At 38.3% G+C, this 20,586-nt stretch overlaps 3 protein-coding genes across 3 annotated transcripts; all 3 read right to left on the bottom strand.

Moving 5' to 3' along the window:
- Positions 1-1,813: 1,813 nt before the first annotated feature.
- Positions 1,814-4,661, bottom strand: slc25a6 (solute carrier family 25 member 6). Its single transcript, XM_030786284.1, has 4 exons — positions 4,551-4,661; positions 2,445-2,931; positions 2,137-2,277; positions 1,814-1,971 (listed from the first exon to the last, which is right to left on the bottom strand). Exons 1-4 carry the CDS (start codon positions 4,659-4,661, stop codon positions 1,814-1,816), a joined length of 897 nt encoding a protein of 298 aa, XP_030642144.1.
- Positions 4,662-5,552: 891 nt separating this feature from the next.
- On the bottom strand, positions 5,553-10,932 carry asmtl (acetylserotonin O-methyltransferase-like). Its single transcript, XM_030785904.1, has 13 exons — positions 10,376-10,932; positions 10,153-10,284; positions 9,980-10,027; positions 9,813-9,877; positions 9,586-9,650; positions 9,091-9,199; positions 8,215-8,602; positions 7,788-7,962; positions 7,174-7,358; positions 6,865-6,997; positions 6,572-6,712; positions 6,285-6,407; positions 5,553-6,030 (listed from the first exon to the last, which is right to left on the bottom strand). The coding sequence occupies exons 1-13, from the start codon at positions 10,466-10,468 to the stop codon at positions 5,783-5,785; spliced, it is 1,905 nt and encodes a 634-aa protein (XP_030641764.1). The 5' UTR covers positions 10,469-10,932; the 3' UTR covers positions 5,553-5,782.
- Positions 10,933-12,436: 1,504 nt separating this feature from the next.
- p2ry8 (P2Y receptor family member 8) lies at positions 12,437-13,627 on the bottom strand. The gene is made up of 2 exons (XM_030787555.1): positions 13,601-13,627; positions 12,437-13,534 (listed from the first exon to the last, which is right to left on the bottom strand). The coding sequence occupies exons 1-2, from the start codon at positions 13,625-13,627 to the stop codon at positions 12,437-12,439; spliced, it is 1,125 nt and encodes a 374-aa protein (XP_030643415.1).
- Positions 13,628-20,586: the final 6,959 nt, after the last annotated feature.

Below are 20,586 nucleotides of genomic sequence, written 5' to 3'. Positions count from 1 at the left end.
CTAGCATAATAATTACTTACAGATTTGTGATTCCAAAGCCCATGTCAAAGCAGTATTTGAAGAAAGTGGCTTAATATTTATCTGACATATACTGTATGCTGGGAGTCAGCTCAAGGCAGCTCACCTTACAGAAGATTGCCCCGTATTACAGTCATTTCAGTAAATTACACTGGCTTCTGATCTCGGCTAAGTTGACTGACTTATATGGTTTTCACTACAAAGCCTTGAAAATCACTCTGTTGATCCTAGTAAACAAAAGCGAGGACATTTTACAGTGAGGGTGCTCGACTACGATTGCAGCCTTGCTTGATTACAGAGTCTTTGAAACACTGTGGTTTGTGGGGAACAATAATTCTACTCTTTCACCATTTAACAACGACTTTTGGGTCCTCATTGAAATTCGTAAGTCTGTGCTGCAATTCTAACTAGTACCAACAGCACCATCATGCATCCTGTTGCTTATAGCATTATTAAAACACAAATGGTACCACAGATATAGTAAGCTCATGTTCCGAATGAGCAACAAGTTTATGGACAACAGACTAATGTCTTTATGTATACTTACTAACCACACAATCTCAGGGAAAAATTTAACTACTAGTGTGACATAACACAACATTGCGTAACAACACTGGAGGCTAAAAGAAAAAGAATTTATGAGGCGTATGCTTTTATTGAATGTACAAGCAACAATTATGAATCAACACTCTCCATTAGACTTTAACATTAATGTTTTTACATGCTAAAAATGAAAGAGCTGAACACTCCAGTGCCATATCTGGACTTCAAATGCCCTTCCACACTTTTCTTCACTTTCACAACCCTGAAAACGAGACCTACTTAATGCAGATCAGCCTGACACAACCAAAGAATCAGACTGACAGGAAAATCACCCCCAAAATATGATTCCCCTCATTACCCGAGAAGAAAAAACACTTAAGGGGGAGATCCAAAAAGAGAAATCAAGAAAATATACTTTTCATGTCACATAGAATTGGAATGCAAGTGCCTTTTTTTCTGGCTCCAAAAACTCCCAGTTGGAGCAGTTTACTGTGTTGCTCTCCTATCCAAAAGCTTAGACTTAGATAGAGAGCAAGTCTGCTGCAAATTAAAGTGTCACACTTAATTTATCCATGACTCCTCCAAACTCTACTCCTTAAACGAACCACCTATTTCATGAGCTGGGCCTTATTCTGTGAGTGCTGGAGCTCCACTTTCCATTTCTGTTAGCCAAGTCATATTTTATAACATTGCTGTTGGAGACCTAGGCCACAGCTTTAGAGAGTCATCATTACAGTCCTGTCCCGCCATGGTGAAAAGATGATGTGTAACGCCCCCTTGAGGACACATTGTGCCATAGCATGATACAGATCGCTTTAAATAACTTACTGCTGCTGCTGTGATTACATGTTAGCCACAGTGCGAGTCAAAGGCTAGGGTGAGAAAAAAAAAAAAAAACTTCTGTCAACTTTTAGTTTACCGGGCGTGGTGCTACAGCTTTACAACAGGTGACAAATAGCGATGCTCTCAATGTTTTACTGACTACGAGGCTGCGTACAGAATAAAAAAAAAAACATTCATAAATGTACATCAGAGTGACAAAAAGAGCAAAAGAAGCATAGAGGGTTCAAAAATAAAGGTATGCTGGTTATTAATGAGGGGAACTTTGGCTTCTAAACTCTGAATGCATCCATTGGCTCCATTAGGCCATTATGTTAAATAGACAAGGTTTGGCAAAAGCTCAACATATTTCAGTGAAAATAGCTCTACTCTACTTGGTCGCTGTTTTGCTCTAACTGGTTCCTGGATGAGCTTAAACAAATTTCTTGAATTCATCATAGAGCACTAACACAAATGCGCCCCCCATGCCTCTGAGTACGTTGGACCAAGCCCCTTTGAAGAACGCCTTGCCCCCTTCATCACGTGCAATCTTCCTCCAACAGTCAAGGGTTCCAGTGTACATAATATCCGCTATGAGGACAGACAACGAAACCTTGAGTTAAATTAAAATGCACACATTGTGTGTTGCTAGGGGAAGTAACTCAAAATTACAGGAGAGGAAAATGTAATATATGATGTGAACGGCAGAATTATTAGAGCGTGGGTTTGAATTTGGTTATTTTTTCATTTGTTTACCTCCTTTCCGTCCGGACTGCATCATCATGCGACGTCTCACCGTGTCGAAGGGATATGAGATCACACCGGCCACTGCTGTCACAGACTGTGCTATCATCCAGCTGACCACAATATGGGTGTTCTTGGGATCAGGAAGCATGCCTAGACAGCATCAGTCAGAGGAAGGAGCTAAAAGTGACACCATCACACCACTGACGCCACTGAGTGAAACTCTGAGAGAGAACTAAAACAAAAAAAAAAAAAAAGCAAAAAAAAAAAAAGAGAACATGCCTCCGGAAATAACATCATTTTTACTGTGGTTTTCTCACCTTTTGCTGTGTCATAAATACCAAAGTACGCAGCCCTGTAGATGATGATTCCCTGCACAGACACACTGAAACCTTGATACAGACCCCGCAGGCCATCTGAACGGAAGATTTTGCCCAAGCAGTCGGCGAGCCCACTGAACTCTCTAGTAGATCCTGCCTTGCCCACGTCAGCAGCGAGCCTGGTCCGGGCAAAGTCGAGAGGATAAACGAAGCATAGAGAGGTCGCTCCGGCTGCACCACCTGACGCCAAGTTGCCAGCAAAGTAACGCCAGAACTGAGTGTGTTTGTCCACGCCTCCCAGGAATACCTGTTTGTACTTGTCCTTAAAAGCAAAGTTGAGAGCCTGCGTGGGGAAGTAACGGATAACGTTGGCTAGGTTGCCTCGCCAGAATGAAGCAAAGCCTTGCTCTTTGGGAATCCTCACGATACAGTCCACAATTCCCTTGTACTGTTTATCTGCACTGATTTGTTTGCTGGCATGTTGGACCTATTCACACATATAAAAGAAAGATAATAAGGTTAGATAGAACAAAAAGCACAAAAAATGGGGATATGCAAATATTTTTGAACACAGTAAATGATATCAGATAATCAACATAATGGCAAATGGGTAATTCTTCAACTATGGTCCATTTTGGTCGGGAAATTTTTAGCATTTAGCTTCTAACATTTTTTAATAAAAATGTGTTGCTATAGATTATTTCTCCGTTCTGTAGAAACACATCCTGATTGTGGCTGTGATGATTTTATTAAATAACACATATTTCACGCCAATAGTAAGAGGAAATCATCATTTCCTGTTTTGGAAATGACATTTTGTCATATTTCTTTTAGAATCTCAGGACACCCTTGCCAGATAATGTCAGTTTTAGAAGTAGCATTAATATACACAAAATACACAATCTTAAATGAAATCGATCCAGTTGTTTTTATATTCATATGAAATATGATCTGTTCGGAAATGACATCCAATAAACATACTCTCAATTTAACTCGTATTTACCTTGATTTTTCCTCTTTTTATTACCTCCTATGGAGGTCACTCTTTTCTCCAGCCATGTGTTCCCCTGTTGAGTGGCTATTGCTATGGTTACCAAGTATACAAACCCTAAAACACGATCCAAGAATTCTGTTGTGTACAGTGTGGTGGAAATGACAGTGAACCCAAGGGACATGGGGGTCTTTTTATGAAAAATACAAGAAAATGTGAAGAAATATTACGATACATAATGCATTTTATTAAAATATACATTAATGTCTAATTTGTATTTGAACTCAACATTATTTCAATATTAAATTAAAAATAAAGCAGGGTTGAAGGCCCACAGTCTGTCTTATGGACAAAGGCAATAAAGTAAAAACCATACGTAAAAGGCCTCTTATTATCCAGTAAAATTAATGACTGAGCTACTATTTAATTTTAATGAGTCCCTCTTGGTGTGAAGTAAGTGTGTCAAAAAACTGTAGAATTTTTTGTTTGTTTTTCTTATTTCTTCCAGGAACACAAAAAATTACCATAGGTGAAGAATCACCCAAATATAGCCTACAGATACGCTCAAGACAGTCAAACACTAACTATCATTTCAACTAATGCACAAATAATTACTATCTAAAATGTTAAGTGTAATGGCTAAGTTATATATCAATGTCCCCTTCTAAAACGATTCAAGTGAAAAAGTGGAACATCCCAAAAAGGACCCAGACCACGCTCTGCGGCTAGTAACCCTGGTGAAATGCGCTCAGGTTGCATCTATGTATAACGGTTAACGGTTGACTCACACACAAATGATGCACGGTAGAATACTAACACAAAATGACCAAGCTATTAATTGCTAATATAGTGAACACGGGGCCCAATTATGTGCATTAATGTTGCGTGGTGAACAACTGCATCACACAGCGGCTCCGGCGCGCTGGTGCGTCATGAGTGCAGAGGATGCAGGCAAGATGCGGGATCTTGTGGGAACTGGACGGCACGTCTCCCAACGGCAATATGCTAATTCAGTGCTGTATTTTTATTTCGACAATGAGATGGTCAGAATTCAGATTTATTCATCACACCAAGGCAGCAAAAAATGAGATGAATTCTCTTTCAGAAGTTCTCACCTGAAGCAGCAGTTTCACTCTCTCTATTGGTGCAACAGCTGTTTTAGAGATAGCAGCGGCGACTCCGCCGGCCAGAAAGTCCTTTGCAAAAGATATGGCTGCATCAACCATTGCTTCTGATACTTGCGTTCAATAAGCCGGATAAAATAAACCGCAATAAACTGACGGTGGGATGCTCTGCGACAGATGTCGTACCGCGCAGACTCGCAACAGCACACCACAAAATGGATGACATATACTATGACAACTTTTCTGTTTATCGCGAGAAAACACTGGCACATAAGTTTCTGCCATGTGTTTGAGAAGGCAGTGCAGGTCTCTGACTAATAAAATGAAGTCCTTGCCGTGAACGCCAAATTCATACGTTCGCATCTCCACCTTCAATAGTTGCTTCTGTGAAGTATATTTATCAAGAGTACTGTTTTTACAGTTGTGAAAATTGGAGAAGAGGTGCAACCTCCAGAATACAAACTTCCACACTCTTAAAAAACAAGTTAATGAAAGCTAGCAAACAAGTTAGAAATAAGACAATAATGACAATAAAGCAAAATAGGACAGATCACAATAAAAACGAATGATGTGACTTTTTAAAACTTAATTTTAACATATGACTCTTTTATGATTAACGTTTACTGTAATGGTGCTATTTCTAGTGTTGCACACACTCATTTTACCATGTGCCTGTATCAAGCCTCTAGTTTGTGGGTAAGTCTCACTCTTGTATGAGTCTCATAGACTGTTGAATCTGGTCAAACCCAAGGCCTACTTTCAGTCTCTCAGCATGCCTGTGGAAACAGAGGTACGTACCTCTGTTTCCACAGGCTTGCTGAGAGACTGAAAGTAGGCCTTGGGTTTGACCAGATTCAACAGTCTAAACAAGGAGCAGAGCATATTATAGTGCATTAATATTACAACATACCGACATGCAGCGAACCTTACAAATATGGCGCAAAAACAAACACAAACCAACCAACAAACACACAAAAAAACAGGACACAGAGATTTCTGGTTAAAAACTATATTTATTTCTTTACAAGATAAAATTAAAAATCCAATAATTCAAATTGATTACAATTAATCATTACAATCATATATCTAGACAACAGTTGTGGTTAAAAAAAAACGGGCAGGAAACAACATGTTCAGAACACCTCAGCAATGTTGCATTAGTGTTAACTGAGAACAAGAACAAAAACAGTAGTGTTTTGGACACTGCAACATGTATCATGTTATCAGGCTGAACCAGCTACAGGTGGTGATCCTTCATTGCTTTGGTTCTCTTTCATAAACAGCATGGCATCCAGGAGATTATCTGTGTATTTAATGTGTACAGGTTTAAAGCCGTGCTCCTGCAGCAGGTTGCTGTACTCTGTAGCACTCCTCTGTCTGCCTTCAGTCATAGAGAGGGCCTGGAGCAGAGCTCTGCTTGGTTTTCTCCTCTCCTGGTCCAAGAGGATCTCAGATACTAGCACTCCACAGCCTGTAGGTTGGTGGTATATGGATGTCACTTGGCATGAATCCTCTACTACTGTGACAATTTGATATTTATGATCATCTGTGAGGTTTAACACACCAACTACTGTGAAAACTGATAATACTGAATCTGAAATGTGTAGAAAAGTCAGTTTAATAATTTCCAATTTGATTACCACACTAAGTTAAAGGGGAAAAATCCACGCGGACAAAGTTGAAAACTGTGCTGCAAAACCTTAATTAATACTATTTCGCACTTACCTGGAGTACATGCTTTTGAGATTTTACTTAACAGCATATGTACTTTCTCATCAGACCAGTCATGGAGAATTCGTGCTAGTATATACAGATCTGCCTTGGGGAGGTCATCTTTAAAGAAATCTCCTATTTACACAAAAACAAATTTACACGCACACACACAAAACATACATGTTAATGCACTTTGCACTGACTCAGCAGGCTACACTTTTAAAAAAAATATGACGAGACCTCAGTATGAAACCACACGACGGAAATAAGCGCTGAAGTGAATGTAAATTGAAACTAACCAGCAACATATGAGACGTGATCATCTGGCTCTTTAGGCTGGAAGTGGCTCCTCATCTCAATGACTGGAGGTAGGTCAAAGACTGTTACAGACAGCCCAGGATGGGCTTTGGTAAACTCTGATGCCATGGCACCTGTGCACCCTTAAAAGAAATAGAAAATCTGTCACGTATCAAGACAACACAATACTGAAAGACAATTGTTAAAATTAGGTTGAACTTGCTGCAATGAGTAGTACAGCTGGTATCTGCTTATATTTCAAGTTGGATGGAACACAGTGGTGACGATCCAGCACCTCCAACATCACATGCTGTTTTAAAGCCAGAAAGGTCGAATGCCGTCGCCACATCTTTTCCCGTCACCTTGGCAATGTTGTGCATTGCATTCATAAACTTCAGCTGTACCTCCTCTTTGTTAGCATAGGCATCCTGTAGGTAAACATGAAATGACAGGGTAAGCAAGCATGAGTCATCATTTGCAGTGCACCTGGTGCCTAAATCAAACACACAAAAAACGAAAACAAACAGAAGAACCACCATAACCCCTATGGTAATATTATCTCCATATCGGTACTTTAGCCTGAACAGATAAAATGTTTCATCACCTGACAGAGGTTCTCGGATTTTTTCCCAAAGGCCTTCTCATACTGGTTGGTGCCCTCTCTCACAGCACTCTCCAGATGGGTGAAAAGGGGCCATACCAAGTCATTGCAGTGAAGAATGTAGCCATGTAGAGAGAGGGGACTGTCTGATACCAAGAACTGGCTGGCCTGTTCTGTGTTCTTGTACACTGATGCAGACAACACAATGCAACATTCACAACAAAACTCAGTCTGACAATGAAACGAGAGGACCATGAATAAGTTAAGCTATACAATTAGTTATGGGTCACATACACAACAGACAAAAATTGTCATTGTCAAAGTCTTGTAGTCTATGGTGTGTGTGTTTTTGCACTGTTTTATGATTATTTTATAAATGTTAGTTTGTATTTAACTTTTCCAGTGACATAAATAAACAAATAAGTAAGCAATAAATAGATGTGTGCATTAACAAACAACTAAACAAATACACCAAATAACAAAAAAAATCAGAAATGATATCTCTTTTATGGCAGACAATGACAGAATATGTCCACTTTATCCTGACTCTAATATGATCAATTCAAGCTTAAACTGTACCCACATTAATATAACATTATGGAAATGCGATTACCAACCAACAGTGTCTCCCTGTTTGACTGAGTCCAGGAGCCCTAAAGAGACAGCGGCCTCCAGGAGGCGCTCAGTGCCAAGTGTAGAGGCCTTGATTTGCTTCGCCACCTCCTCCACAGTCAGACCCTCTGGGTTTTTCAGTACATCAAACACTTTCAGCTTGGATGCAGCAAATAAAGTCTGAAACAAACACAACAGTTTCACGATAAAAAAAAAAAAAAACTAAACTAAAAAGAAAGTTTAGCCATTTTCATACTGCTGAGTCAAATATTGTATTTTTATCTCATCAGCGTTCACCCTGTCAGCTTTTTTTGTGATGCTTCTTGATAGATTTGATTTAGTGACTGAGTAAGAACAGTATGCAAAATACTCCTATTAGTCATATAGTTAAAAGAAACTGGTAAAATCTGTGTGTGCTTCAGCACTGCACACCTTTGAAGCTTTAAATCCGTCAAGTAAATCCAGTATGCCGTGAGGGAAATTCTCTTTGCTACATTTAGCACAATCGGGCCCGATTACGTTCTGTTCCTGGACTGAGGTTCTACTGGCAGTATCTGAGATCTCACAGTTATTGACATCATGGGGCTCAGTTTCTCCATTCTCAGAGCACTTGGACAGACTGTTGACCAGGGTCCAGGATGCATCCGAGTCTTTCCGTTTGAGGTCAGGTTCTGGGCTGTTAGGTGGGCTGTTGTAAATCAGGTCCAGCTGCTTGCAAAAGTGATTGAGAGGGAAGCCCACCACATTGAGAAAGTCTCCATGGACATATTCTACCAACATACCCCCTAAAGCCTGGATCCCATAGCCACCTGCCTTGTCCCTGTCAGTAGAGAGAATCACATTGTTGATCAGTTTTCAATTCCTGGTAATCTATGATTGACAATCATCTACTTTAATATGGGAGCTTTTTTTTTTTTTTTTAATTTTTCAGGATAATGAAAAACCCTTTTCTGTTTAGGAAATGATTTTTAATTTAAAAGAAAGGAAATTTTTAATATCTGAACTTTAATGCATTAAAATTATATCATATTCATTACTACAAGTAAATTAGAATGCTTGACATTTTCAGTGCATGTGCATTTACACAGACGCTCTCAGAGTATGCTCATTTTGGATCCTTTATTCACCTAGTTAAAGCACAAAACTCGCAAACTCTTTCAAAGTCCAAAGTCTACAGGCACCAAGAGTTCAATTTCAAAGAAGTGTTTAACAATTGCAGCAACAGGAGAGTGGAATGCCAGAGTCAAATAATCCATAATTACTTCTCAGCAGAGAAAAAGACAGGTAGAGGTAAAAAAAAAAACTTACATCGGTTCTCCACTATTTATATACTCCCAGAGCATGTTTTCAGACAGATCAGCAAACTTCACTTTAGTCTCTTCATAAAAATCAACTACTTTATATTCTGTGTTTGGACCTTTGTGGCAGAAAAATAGCAGAAACGTTACTGCAGTAACACAAACACATCAAAAGACAGACAGAAACACATCAAAAATATGCATATGACATTTGTAAAAGAGAACAGGGCTCAAGTCTCAAAGGAAGTTGTTTCAAACTTGCAAACGTCAGAAAAATCATACCCCAAAAAAAAAGTGGTCAGCAAAATATATAATATAGGACACGAGAATGTAGTATATGAAAATGAATTCTCTACTGACAGTGGTGGAAAAATTATTGTCAACTCAGCTGGACCAGACTAGCAAATATGGCTCGTTTGTGACACATTATTGTTGGGGAACACAAGAGCGTGGGATAACAGTCATGATTTCACAACAGAAGTTTAATTTGATTCATGCTCCTTACCTTCCTTGTCCTGGCACAGAACTATGGCAACTCCTGTGAAGACACTGTGTTCTTTGCCACTCAACCTGAATTAAAGTTTACAAAAATGTGTTGGCTTCACGTAATCAACTCAAATTACATTTAACCCGTATTACCATTCCTGGCACATTAAGACCAGAACCTGCACATTAGTAATTAAACAAATACCCCCTTTCGACAATAAATTGAGACAAGAAGTCAAACTCAACCTGGACAACATCTGGTAGGCATCTTGCTTATCCACTGGTTTCTCCAAAATTAAGCCATCCACTGTCTAAAGAGATGAGGAATACATTTTTAATTTTTGAACTGGAGTAATAAAATGCACTGAGGTAAAGCATATTTTAACCGGACGTTGCACCTTTACATCACATACCACAATAGTGTCTGCTCCGATGACAATGTCTGGTGTTTTCAGGTGTTTCTAACCAAATATAAAAGTTAATGTGTATTACTATGATGTGATTCAGAAAATTACTCACAGAAAGTTGCCAAGACTTCGCATCAAGAAACTGAGTGGAAAAAGGAGCTATGTGTAGAATGACTCACAAAAGGCATTCGATGCGCCACCTCCAGAGCTTTCTGCTTAGCCGTCTCTATGGCATACTCATAGGGAGCTTTAAATGAGGATTTGTCCAATGTTTCTTTGAACCACGAGGGAACAACTTCAAACCGTAAACCCTGCAAATAAAACAACACACGTCTACTGAGAAAAACTGTTGCTTGCTGAGAACGCTGAAAGGTCTATTCACAAACGAAAAGCAAGTCTCACCACATTAGTCAAAATTTCAAGTCGTCGTGGAGATGCACTAGCCAGAACAACGAGCTTTCCGCTGAGCTTTGATATGACTGGATTAAGCACCATGATAGCCTTCGGTCTGCAGTCTGTGGAGGAGAGAACAATTTATCACCAAAAAACAATCATGTGGGCTGAGTCACCTAATGCATAAGGCAAGGGCAGTATGGTGATCGACCACCTTAGCTCCATTAAGAGATGGCCAGACGATGCTATTGACAATAAGAGTAGGTGAAAGGTAAAAGCCAAATCATCTGCATTGCTACGACGTCGTACACTGAAATTACATGTGTCATAAAGCTCAGCGCCTCAAATGGGACTCTGAGATAACTCATATCTCGATGTCAAATTGTAGCGCTGACAAAAGCATTGCTCAATATAATACACTGAAGTGCTCTGACTTATGACAAGCATTGCAGTACAGCTACAGTAGATCACAACATGCGTGCATCTGTAACTGAAAAAGTGTAAAACAGATATCGCATGAGGATATAGGCTAAAGGTTCGAGCTCAATTCTGAACTAAACGCAGCTTTCATGGACTTGATCGGGTAACCTTAAAAGTAGGCGAATAATGGGTCACAGTCAGAACACAAGATATTAAAATTTGAAACATACGGACTTCTGATGAGTTACGCCGATGACAGCCTCCAAGTTCCTGAACTGTGTGGGCGGAGCCTGAAAACGCATGCGTGTACGAAGTACCTACCTCGAAACCGAACAAACTTTAAAGAGACGGCATGAACGCTCCTATTTCGTGAAATGAGTGAACGCCGGAGTGTGTGAATTTGAAATGCATGATGTTCTGTAAGCCTATAGGTAGTCGCACTGTTTCCGTGAAATCTTTCGAGATTTGTCTAAGTTAGAAGTTACTGTCTAGTAGCATTTAATGTTCGGTCTTGGTGGTTTAAGACATATTTTGTCCAGAAAATTAAGAACAACCATCTCTGATAACGGTCTCAGTAATGAGAGGTTTGAAGAATAGGGAACAAACAAAATGTCATGTTATCCTTCGACAAGAGAAAATGAAGTAATATCTATGTTGTTTGTGCAGAGAACTAGGTCAAAGGGCAATGTCTCTACTTGGCTTGTTTGCTGCATCTGGATGAGGCCTCACTATTGCAAATCTGTACAAAGAAACAGTAAGCATGCGAAATTTACGATAAAGAGTTTTATTGAAATAAAGACGAAAAATTGTAACATAAGGCTAGCTTTGTAATTCACACTTTCCCTTGTTGCATCTCAAAGTGTAACATTCAGTTGAATGAAAGATGTAGAGTACCTTCGCTGTCAAGGAACACAACACTGGATTATACGTACATGTGTGAAATATTGATTAAAAGATCTATTCACATTAGGCCTATATATGAATATAAAAAGATACATGCCATTTTTTAACGGATCGAATCAATGTTCGTATGCATTGTTACATTATCTTAAAAAATACAGACTGGTGTATTTTACGGTTGGCTATTGTACGTAATAAAAAGGCTACTGCACTTTGATGAATATACATAGTTATGGCATAACCTTCATTCCCCTTTGAACAGGAAGAATGACCACGAAAATATTGCATTGTCAAGAAAATGTTCTCATATACAAGATGCACATGAAAGCTTATACAGCAGGTTTACAAACTATATGGCTACATAACAGCTACATTTGTTTAACTGGTGTATTTCTTGGTCTGCCGGGGCTACATAAAATAAAGACAAATATCATGTGATGTGATATTACTTTGAAACACCATGCACACTCATGTGCTAAGCTTCCGCCTAGCTTGTTTGCAACATGCTTGTCAAGAGTAATACAGAACAGAAACCAAAGCCATATAGTACAGTAACAAGAGATGGGAGTTGACAAGAGGTATTACTAACACAAACAAATTTGTGCATCGACATAGTGCGGGGGGGGGGGGGGGGGGGGGGGGCTCCCACCCAGGGGCACCCACCCAAAAACTGATGTGATAAGAAAACTGATGTGATAAGCTGTTGCAATATGTACAGACTCACCCTTTTATCAGAATACATCAAACCCTTTACATGTAAGAGTCGCATCGTTTTCTGTCTTTTACGCTCCCACCTTCCCCATTGGTGTTGGTTGCGGAACGAGAGTACAAGCTCTCTCTGTTTGGGTCGTTGGTTTGATAGTCTCCACTGCTAAGGGTTTGCAGCCTCAACATCTGTCTCAGTTTTCGTCGAAACTCTTTGGACGCAAAATAGTAGATAAATGGATCCAGGCAACTGTTTATACAACTGAGTGAGAGAGACAACTTATAGGCCATGTAGAGAGATTTCTCGTAGAATACCCTTGTGATTGTATGGGCCAAAAGCAATATGTTATTTGGGGAAAAAAAGACAACGAATACAAACAGGACAGTGAAGGCAAGTCGTATAGCTCGTCCTTTCTGATTACTATTGGGGTTTTTGACCAAGACATATATAATGTTGGCATAGCAATACACAGTTATAATTAGCGGGCAAAGGAACAGAATAACAAACATGCCAAAGAGGAAGAGCAACCAGTGGGTCTTTGATGGGAGCATATCTTTCTTGAGGACGTCAAAGCAGGTGGTGATTCCTAGCTCTGACACAACATACGTCAAGTCTGTTGTTTCCAGTGGGTACAAAACCACCAGGACCAAGATCCACATCAATGCACAGGCAACCATTGCAAACCAGCTCTTCTTCCTCAGTTCTCTGAAGCGCATGGGTTTGACAATGCCCAGGTAACGCTCCATGCTGATGGCAGTCATGGTCAAGATGGAACAATACATGTTTGCAAAGAAGACCACAGTCAGTATGTTGCACATAGTGACACCCAAAGTCCAGTTATATCCATTTAGTAGATAGTTAATCTGAAAGGGAAGCACACAGCCTAAGGCCAGATCTGTGATGGTCAGATTGATCATGAAGATGATGGACGGAGTCTTTGGTGTGGTGCGAAACAACAACAGGTACATGGAGATCCCATTCCCTGTAAGGTTGACCAGTGTCACCAGCACGTAGATAGCTGAGATCAGTTCTCTGGCCTGTTTGTTCTGAAACAATGCTAGAGTCTCGTTGTCCATTGCGGTTTTGTTGATAGTTATGTTACCACTGTGAGGCATTTTGAGATTTTTGCTGCCCCAGATGATCTGAATTGAAGCAGAAACAGAGAAAATTATGAGAGCAGTTAGAGAAGTTTCAGATAAACCTCACACCTTGTTGGGTGTGAAAAACAACGACATCCGTATTCAATGGTACTGAGATGCTTAATTAAATAAGCTGCACTGTGCCTTTAAACGGTTTCCTTCCTCTGTCTAAGGTTAGTGAGAACTCATTCTCTTGGTTTGCAAAAACCTGAACAAGAAGTTCTTTCTTGTTGTGAGAAGAGAAGATCTATTTCCTTAGCCCCTATGACATAAGGAAATGATGATTCCAGTTAACTGAAAATACTGAAAAAAGTATAAGCAGTGAATCCACATTATCAAGTATGACACATAGACTACAAACAAAGGGCATTTTTTGAAAATATGTTTACCACATAGACCCATGTTTATGTTTCTACTCATTTAGTCCATGTGTAAGAAATGTATTGATCTCAGTTTTTTTTTGTGTCAGAGGGGCACAACTGTCTTTTCTAGTGCACACGTGAAAACAGGATGTGCAAGGGTGTTCTTTGAGGTTCTCACAAGTTTTGCAAACAGACATCGGTTGTTCATTTTGACCTCTCAGTTCAAATTACATATTCAATTTTTAAAAATCACAGCAAATCCAGAGCTTGTCTGATTTTTTTCACCTTATCTTTCTGAATGTCAAGTCTTACAGTAAAGACAGTGAGGGACTTTTCCCCGCAGACATCATATCACCACTGCAACATTACCAAGCATGGCAAGCTTTACTGTGGCCTGGTGTTTTCCAGGCATTTAACACCAGTCATTTCAAGACACAAAAAAGATTTTTTTTTCTTTCTTTCTTTCTTTCTTTTTTTCAGCACAGATTCAGATTTCTTTTGAAAAATCAGTTCTAAAATGCTTAACGATGATTTGAATGTTCAAGTGTCTGAATAACTGTCATGTTGTGAATCTGCACAATCAATGCTTAAAATGTATTTATACCTTTGAAAGAAACCTATCAATTCTTTTTTAAGTATCATTTAAGTTATAGCAAATAAAAGAAGATTTTGTTTCAGGCTTTCAATTGGATCTTAAACAGGAGCTTTTTTAAACGACAATATACTTCACAGCTTGTGATCTGATATGCATGCGCTAACAAATTATTTTGAAATAATGATTTTGGAGAGTTGCAGTCTCCCCTTTCCCCTTCATTTTGTGTCGTAATTTACTCCTTCTTGGTTTTCGCATTCACATTCAGAACACTAAACTTACAGACTTTTCTTTTGCTGATGCGATGTTTGCCAGTCAGTCTTATGAATGGCTTATCTAGCTATTTTTCTGGAGCATGCAACATTAATATTCATCAGGGCATCTGTGTCATGCTACCGTTGGTGGAATGAAGCGCTGACACAGAGGGGTTTTGTTTCACTGTTTTTCATGTGGGATAATAACCCTCACAGTTTGGTCATGTTGCTACTGAACAAGTGTACAAGTGTGTAGGGGGGCCTCTTCTAGGGGGAGATGCTAAGCAGATATATTTTTCAATGAGCCAAGAAACTATTAAATTGCACATCCAGTCTCATGATTGATTATGGGCAATGTGTGGGCCGACTCAGTCCAGAGGAAAGAAATAACTTCTCTTTTACAGTGCTTTAAAACGAAGTGAATCTAGAAATACTTCAAAACAGGTGAGTCAGAAAACCACAAAACCAAGCAGTTTCTGTCTTAGGTTCTTCTCACAGAAGCATCATTAATAACTAGTTTTCTGTGATTCATTTTTAGAGCAAGGTACAACTTTCCCACGAAAACACATTTTTCATTGACCACTGCAGTGATCTACTACTGAGAATAGTATATCTCTGCACAGCTGAAGACCATAATTCCCGAATGGTGTTAACAACCGTGTACATTTTGTACAAAATCCATGTTACATCAAACGAGAACTTTAATTTAAAACATCAAGTCAGTATTACCCTCTTAGCGTATGGAATAACTGCTATCATAATGTTTGGGTGCTATTATAATTCTTACTATAGTTTAAGCCATCAGCCTACTCACCTCACTGTGCACATGTGCCCTCACACGCCTAAGCAAGTGGCAGTTTGCGTTTTGCAACGAATGTAACAGTCAGGAAATAAGTAAGTTTATGTTACAGTCCGTTGGTTAAGGGGAAGTGCGTCATCTGATCATCTTCAAATTTCACCCCACAGCAAACAAAAGAAAATGTAGCTGTGTATCGTACAATCCCCTCTACAAAAAAATTCAGAAATATATACATAAACAAAATAAGAGTGCTCAGGTGTAAGGTGCATTTTTAATGTAAGGTAAAAAAGGTTTTTCAGATTTCTGTGTATGTACATTAGGCACATTTTATTATATCATAAATTGTATATAAAGAAAGAATATATGAGTGCGTGTGTGTGTGTGTGTGTGTGTGTGTGTGTGTGTGTATGTGTGTGTGTGTGCTCGCACATTTAACTGGCATCAGTAATATTCAAGATGATTATTTCTGTTTCCACTGTCATAAAGACAATCAGCCAGCAACCAAAGCAATTAGAAACAGCAACTTAGATACTGCATGATCAGTTCCTTCGCATTAAAATCAAATAAACAAAGCGTAAAGTGACAACCATTGTCTTTTCAAATTTTTAAATGACATTACACATTCAAACCTTGAGCATATCAATTAACTTTTAGTGAGCCACCCCAGAATTGTGGAAAGAAGCCTTTGTTACATTTATAAATGTAAATGTCTAATATGATCAGTGCTGTATGGGACCAACTAGGTCTGCCTGAGTGAATGTCCCACAGGCTCATCTGTAACTTCATGTGTAGTGACTCAGTGGAAAGTTAAGTCATGATATAGTGCTGTACAGCTGTGCACTTTGTGGCTGTGCTAACGGTGGTTTACTCTATTGAAAGACCCCCTATTCAAAGGACAGGGAGTAAAAAGTTCAACTTGTGGCCTTAACTAGTGATTTTTTGGGGGGATAATAAATGGTGAAAGCTTTCATGGAGGAGAATGTGGGGAAGGGGAGAGATGCCACACAGTGAATGGCATATATGGGCATACACACAGAGACACAAACACACCCTTCCTTATACAGCTGAAGTTTTGGAATGTATCACTGACTCTATCCAAAAACAGCTAATCATTCCCACACACAAATGTCAGATTATGAAGACTGCTGTACTTAGTCTGGCCTGTGGTTTCTCTTGTATCATGTCAAAGGTTTCACAAGAAGATGATTTACTCTTAGACTGTGAGAAAATGGTTGACTAGAAGTGGGTAATCGACTTCTTTTTCTTTTGGTTTTTCTTTATCTTTGGGGGTTTTTTGAGGAGGTTGGGGGGGCATATTTGTAAAGGTGTTTTTCTCGCTCTGCACTGTTCTTGCTGACCTACCTTCCAGCATCACCAGGTTAAAGTGTAGACTTAGATATGTTGCATTGATGACTCTTGTTCTATTTTTTTTTTGTCAGATGCTGGTAAACACCGTGAGTGCAGAGTAAGTGACAGTATGAATACTTATCTCAAAAAGCTTCATCAGTTGCTAAAACAGAAGTGATCATGTGTTGAAGGTATTTGCAGAAATGATTTGTCATTACCTTAATTGTTTTTGTTGTCACCATTTATTTGATACATACAAAATTTCAGGGAAAATATCTTGACAGTGTTTTTTACTTGTAGTAAGTACATTGATATTTTGACATCATTATTGGAGAAAAGAAATTATGTCATTTTCCAGTTTTGCTAATGTGCTGCCTCTTTCGTAAAGAATAGCTCTTTTTGAATTCTGTACAGAAACAACGTTAGGGGAAGAAGTATTTCCAGGAGACATGCTTGGTGTGTGTTGTTATTGTCCTTATTCTGTCTGCTGACTTTCACAGGATTGATGTGATCACTCTTTCGAGATGTATGCTATTCCTGAAATATTATCACATTTTGGGTTAACAAAGCCCCAAATTTATACTGTAAATATCTTAAATTTACTTCTGATGATAATTCATAAGGACTTCTGAAACTATCATTAATGTTTTTTTTTAATTTCTCATTGAATTCCATATATTAGGACTTGGTGAGACTGGGGTGGTGATGCTGTTTTAACAGTTACAGGAAAGTTACAGGAAACAGAGGGACTGCAGAAATAATCTTAAGATGCCAGTTGTACACTTTTCTTATATCAGGCAAACCACAAAGTTCATTTTTACCAGAGAACAGTCCACACAGACCAGTTCCTCACCTTCATTTGCTTTGAAGGTAAAAATCTGAATAAGACATTTTTGCTTTCTGGTGATTTAGTTCTTAAAACACTATCTAATTAGTGGTTTTTTTAAATGTTCAGGGGACAAAAAAAAGCAAGCAAAGACAGCAGTGATTCTAAATAATACAACATTATTTCAATTAATTAAATCTAAGAAAACATTACTGATTGTCGTAAAATTGCAAATTGTTGCATAATCACAATTTAAATCAATTTAAATATGCAAGATAACGCAAGCAATTCTGAAAAGCTTCTATGCTGAGCACATGTAATCTTTCATTTATGATCTCTAAATTCAAATTCCACTCACTTTTTGTGTGAACATAATTTAGTTTTGTGATGTGAGGGGTGGAAAGGATTCAGAATCTATCCTTTCCCCTACTTAAATAGTACATGCTGAAAATGTCATTCTGAGTCAACTAGCAAAAAGTCCTGTGGTATGAGTCTACTAAAAGCACAGGATGTCTACTGTGCAAAAGGTACCAACGTTTAAGTCTTGTCAGTTTCCTCAGCCACAGAGGAAGTCGGACTCTGGAGTCCATATCAGTGCGTGAAATCTGTTCACAAGGAAAGGTCTTCTGGACCAATCCAATGCAATTTCTGCACCAGTTGCATCGTATGGTGTGAATCAGCAGTGAAAGTTCCCTAAAGAAATTTGCCATCTCAAAATATTATTTTGTATTATTTATCTGATTTTAACTTCGTGATTTGTATTTCAACATTTTGTTATGTTGAGAATACATTTGTGTCTAGTGATGATCCTCAGTGAGCTTGTTTAATTTACAAATTGGCAAAGAAAAAAAACAAAAAACGAGAGAAAACATTCATGCGCCTAAGCACTAAAATGCAAGAAAACATAAAGTGATGTGCACAATCTGTTCAGCATATCTTTTAAGAAAGCAAAAAAAAAAAAAAAAAAAAAAATCCACTTTGGCTTGGTATTTATTTATTTATTTTTTTACTAAATTAAAAAAAAAAAAACCCTTAATAATAATGTACATTCACCTGTGAACTTGTAAATGTAAATGTCTTCTGTTTATACTTAAAGTTTTATTAGAATTAAGTAATTTATTTATTTATATTTTTTCGTTAATTTTTCAGCCTCTAATTGTTATTCTTACTTGTTCTGATCTGTTCTCATGCTGTCATCAAATGAAAAATGCTAATGTACTGTATGTAAGAAGACTTATGGGTTCATTTCTGTGTTTCTTTAAATGCATTATGAAGAGGTTTGAACCACCAGTGTCAGAGAGAATTTTTTTTTAAAATATGCTTTTAAAATGCTTTGTCCTCTTCATGGGCAGCTTAAGGTATTGTAGCATTTTACTTACTTTGAACTCTAAACTCAGACATACAAAATTACCTAGCATTGCTTCTCTCTCTCTCTCTCTCTCTCTCCTGTATCAGATGTGGATGAATGGACGAATTTTCACAGTTACTTTTTCGACAAATCTTTGCTCTGATCTGTGATAATTTTAAAAAAGAAACTGAAAAGTCAAGGCCTCTTCCCTCTTTCATAGCCACAAGAGGGAGACAAAGCAAGCTTTGGGTTCTCTTATTTCCTTTATACTGGTGGGGGGGGGGGGGTCTTGCATATTGTGCTTATTTTTTTGCACCGTTACTGTTTCCTTGGCTTGTTGTACGACATAGCTCTTTCAGCAACCCAAATCTCCAACTTTATTTAAAGCAATCGAGATTGCAAATAAAATCAACTATGTTTATTAAGTCTTTGCTGGACAGGTTTATTGATGTTTTTCTGTTTTTTGAATAGGAACAAAAGCTATTCCATAGTACCAACTGTTTCTCACAAGAATAGAGTGCATTTGTCATGTCCAAATCATAAGGCATGTTACACAATAAAGCTTTCCATCCAAATTCCACAATTTTATAGAGCATTAATGTCCCATTTTATGACATGATTTGAACTACATTCAGCATATCCCTTATCAATGTATCATTAGTGCTCATTTTGAAAGCTTGTTCAGAAAACCACAGTTTGTTCTTATTGGCTCGCATGTATAAACCACTGATTAGAGATAAGCAAAAGCACAAATCACCCTATATCTATGTTAAGTATATGAAAAGTCATATATAACCTAAATAAGTGGTCTCATCACTTCATAAAACATCAAAAGTAGGACTGCTTGAAGGGAAGTCAGAGTACATGCTAAAATTATAGAATCAACAAAGGTCAATACTGTCAAGTCTGGTACTGTTATGTTTACAAATAGTTAGTATTACATTTACCCAAAGAAATGCATACCCATATTAAGCGTCACTCTTGAACTATACCAGGTTCCATATCTTACAATAAAGATACAGTTTACATTAGTGAAATACAGACTTCACAACAATTATCCATTATCATTTTCTTTACAATAAAATCTATAATCTCTCTTTATAAAGTCTTGAAACAAATGGAATCCATTTTTTTTGTTACTACAAGAGGTATATAAATATGCTCTAGGAGTGGGAATGATGAGGTACTCAGATGTCGGGCAAGTGGTTGACAGACATGGTGTGCTGTGATTCTTGTCCAAAAGAGCAATTACTATCCAGAACGTGGTGTAGAAAACAGTAACAGAATCAGGCGGCAGTGATTACTGGCGTGAAAGTCAAACATACAACAGCTGAAAACACTGCAACATTGTCATTCTTTTTTTGATTTCACACAAAGTGGTGATGTGGGTGGTTTGGGCGGTAGAGGAGTACAATATTGTGCACCACACACACAGGTGTCATGCAATGAATGAATCATGAGCCAAAAGATGTTCCTTTTGCCATCAAGACTTCCTTGCATCTTTTCCCATACCATCGGAACCGGCAG

The sequence above is a fragment of the Chanos chanos genome, chromosome 10 (assembly GCF_902362185.1).
Source record: "Chanos chanos chromosome 10, fChaCha1.1, whole genome shotgun sequence".
NCBI lineage: Eukaryota > Metazoa > Chordata > Actinopteri > Gonorynchiformes > Chanidae > Chanos > Chanos chanos.
This window is presented reverse-complemented; position numbering and strand designations above follow the sequence as displayed.

Excerpts from the sequence above, each read along its gene's own strand:
- slc25a6 (XM_030786284.1), bottom strand. The coding sequence starts at position 4,661 with ATGGTTGATGCAGCCATATCTTTTGCAAAGGACTTTCTGGCCGGCGGA. Across the intron at positions 2,932-4,550 it reads GAGTGAAACTGCTGCTTCAG|GTCCAACATGCCAGCAAACA; the intron begins GTGAGAACTTCT and ends ATGTGTGAATAG. Across the intron at positions 2,278-2,444 it reads TATTTATGACACAGCAAAAG|GCATGCTTCCTGATCCCAAG; the intron begins GTGAGAAAACCA and ends GATGCTGTCTAG.
- asmtl (XM_030785904.1), bottom strand. The coding sequence starts at position 10,468 with ATGGTGCTTAATCCAGTCATATCAAAGCTCAGCGGAAAGCTCGTTGTT. Across the intron at positions 10,028-10,152 it reads TGGCGCATCGAATGCCTTTT|AAACACCTGAAAACACCAGA; the intron begins GTGAGTCATTCT and ends ATATTTGGTTAG. Across the intron at positions 6,713-6,864 it reads AACAGCATGTGATGTTGGAG|GGTGCACAGGTGCCATGGCA; the intron begins GTGCTGGATCGT and ends ATTTCTTTTAAG.
- p2ry8 (XM_030787555.1), bottom strand. The coding sequence starts at position 13,627 with ATGTCGTTGTTTTTCACACCCAACAAG. Across the intron at positions 13,535-13,600 it reads TGTTTTTCACACCCAACAAG|ATCATCTGGGGCAGCAAAAA; the intron begins GTGTGAGGTTTA and ends GCTTCAATTCAG.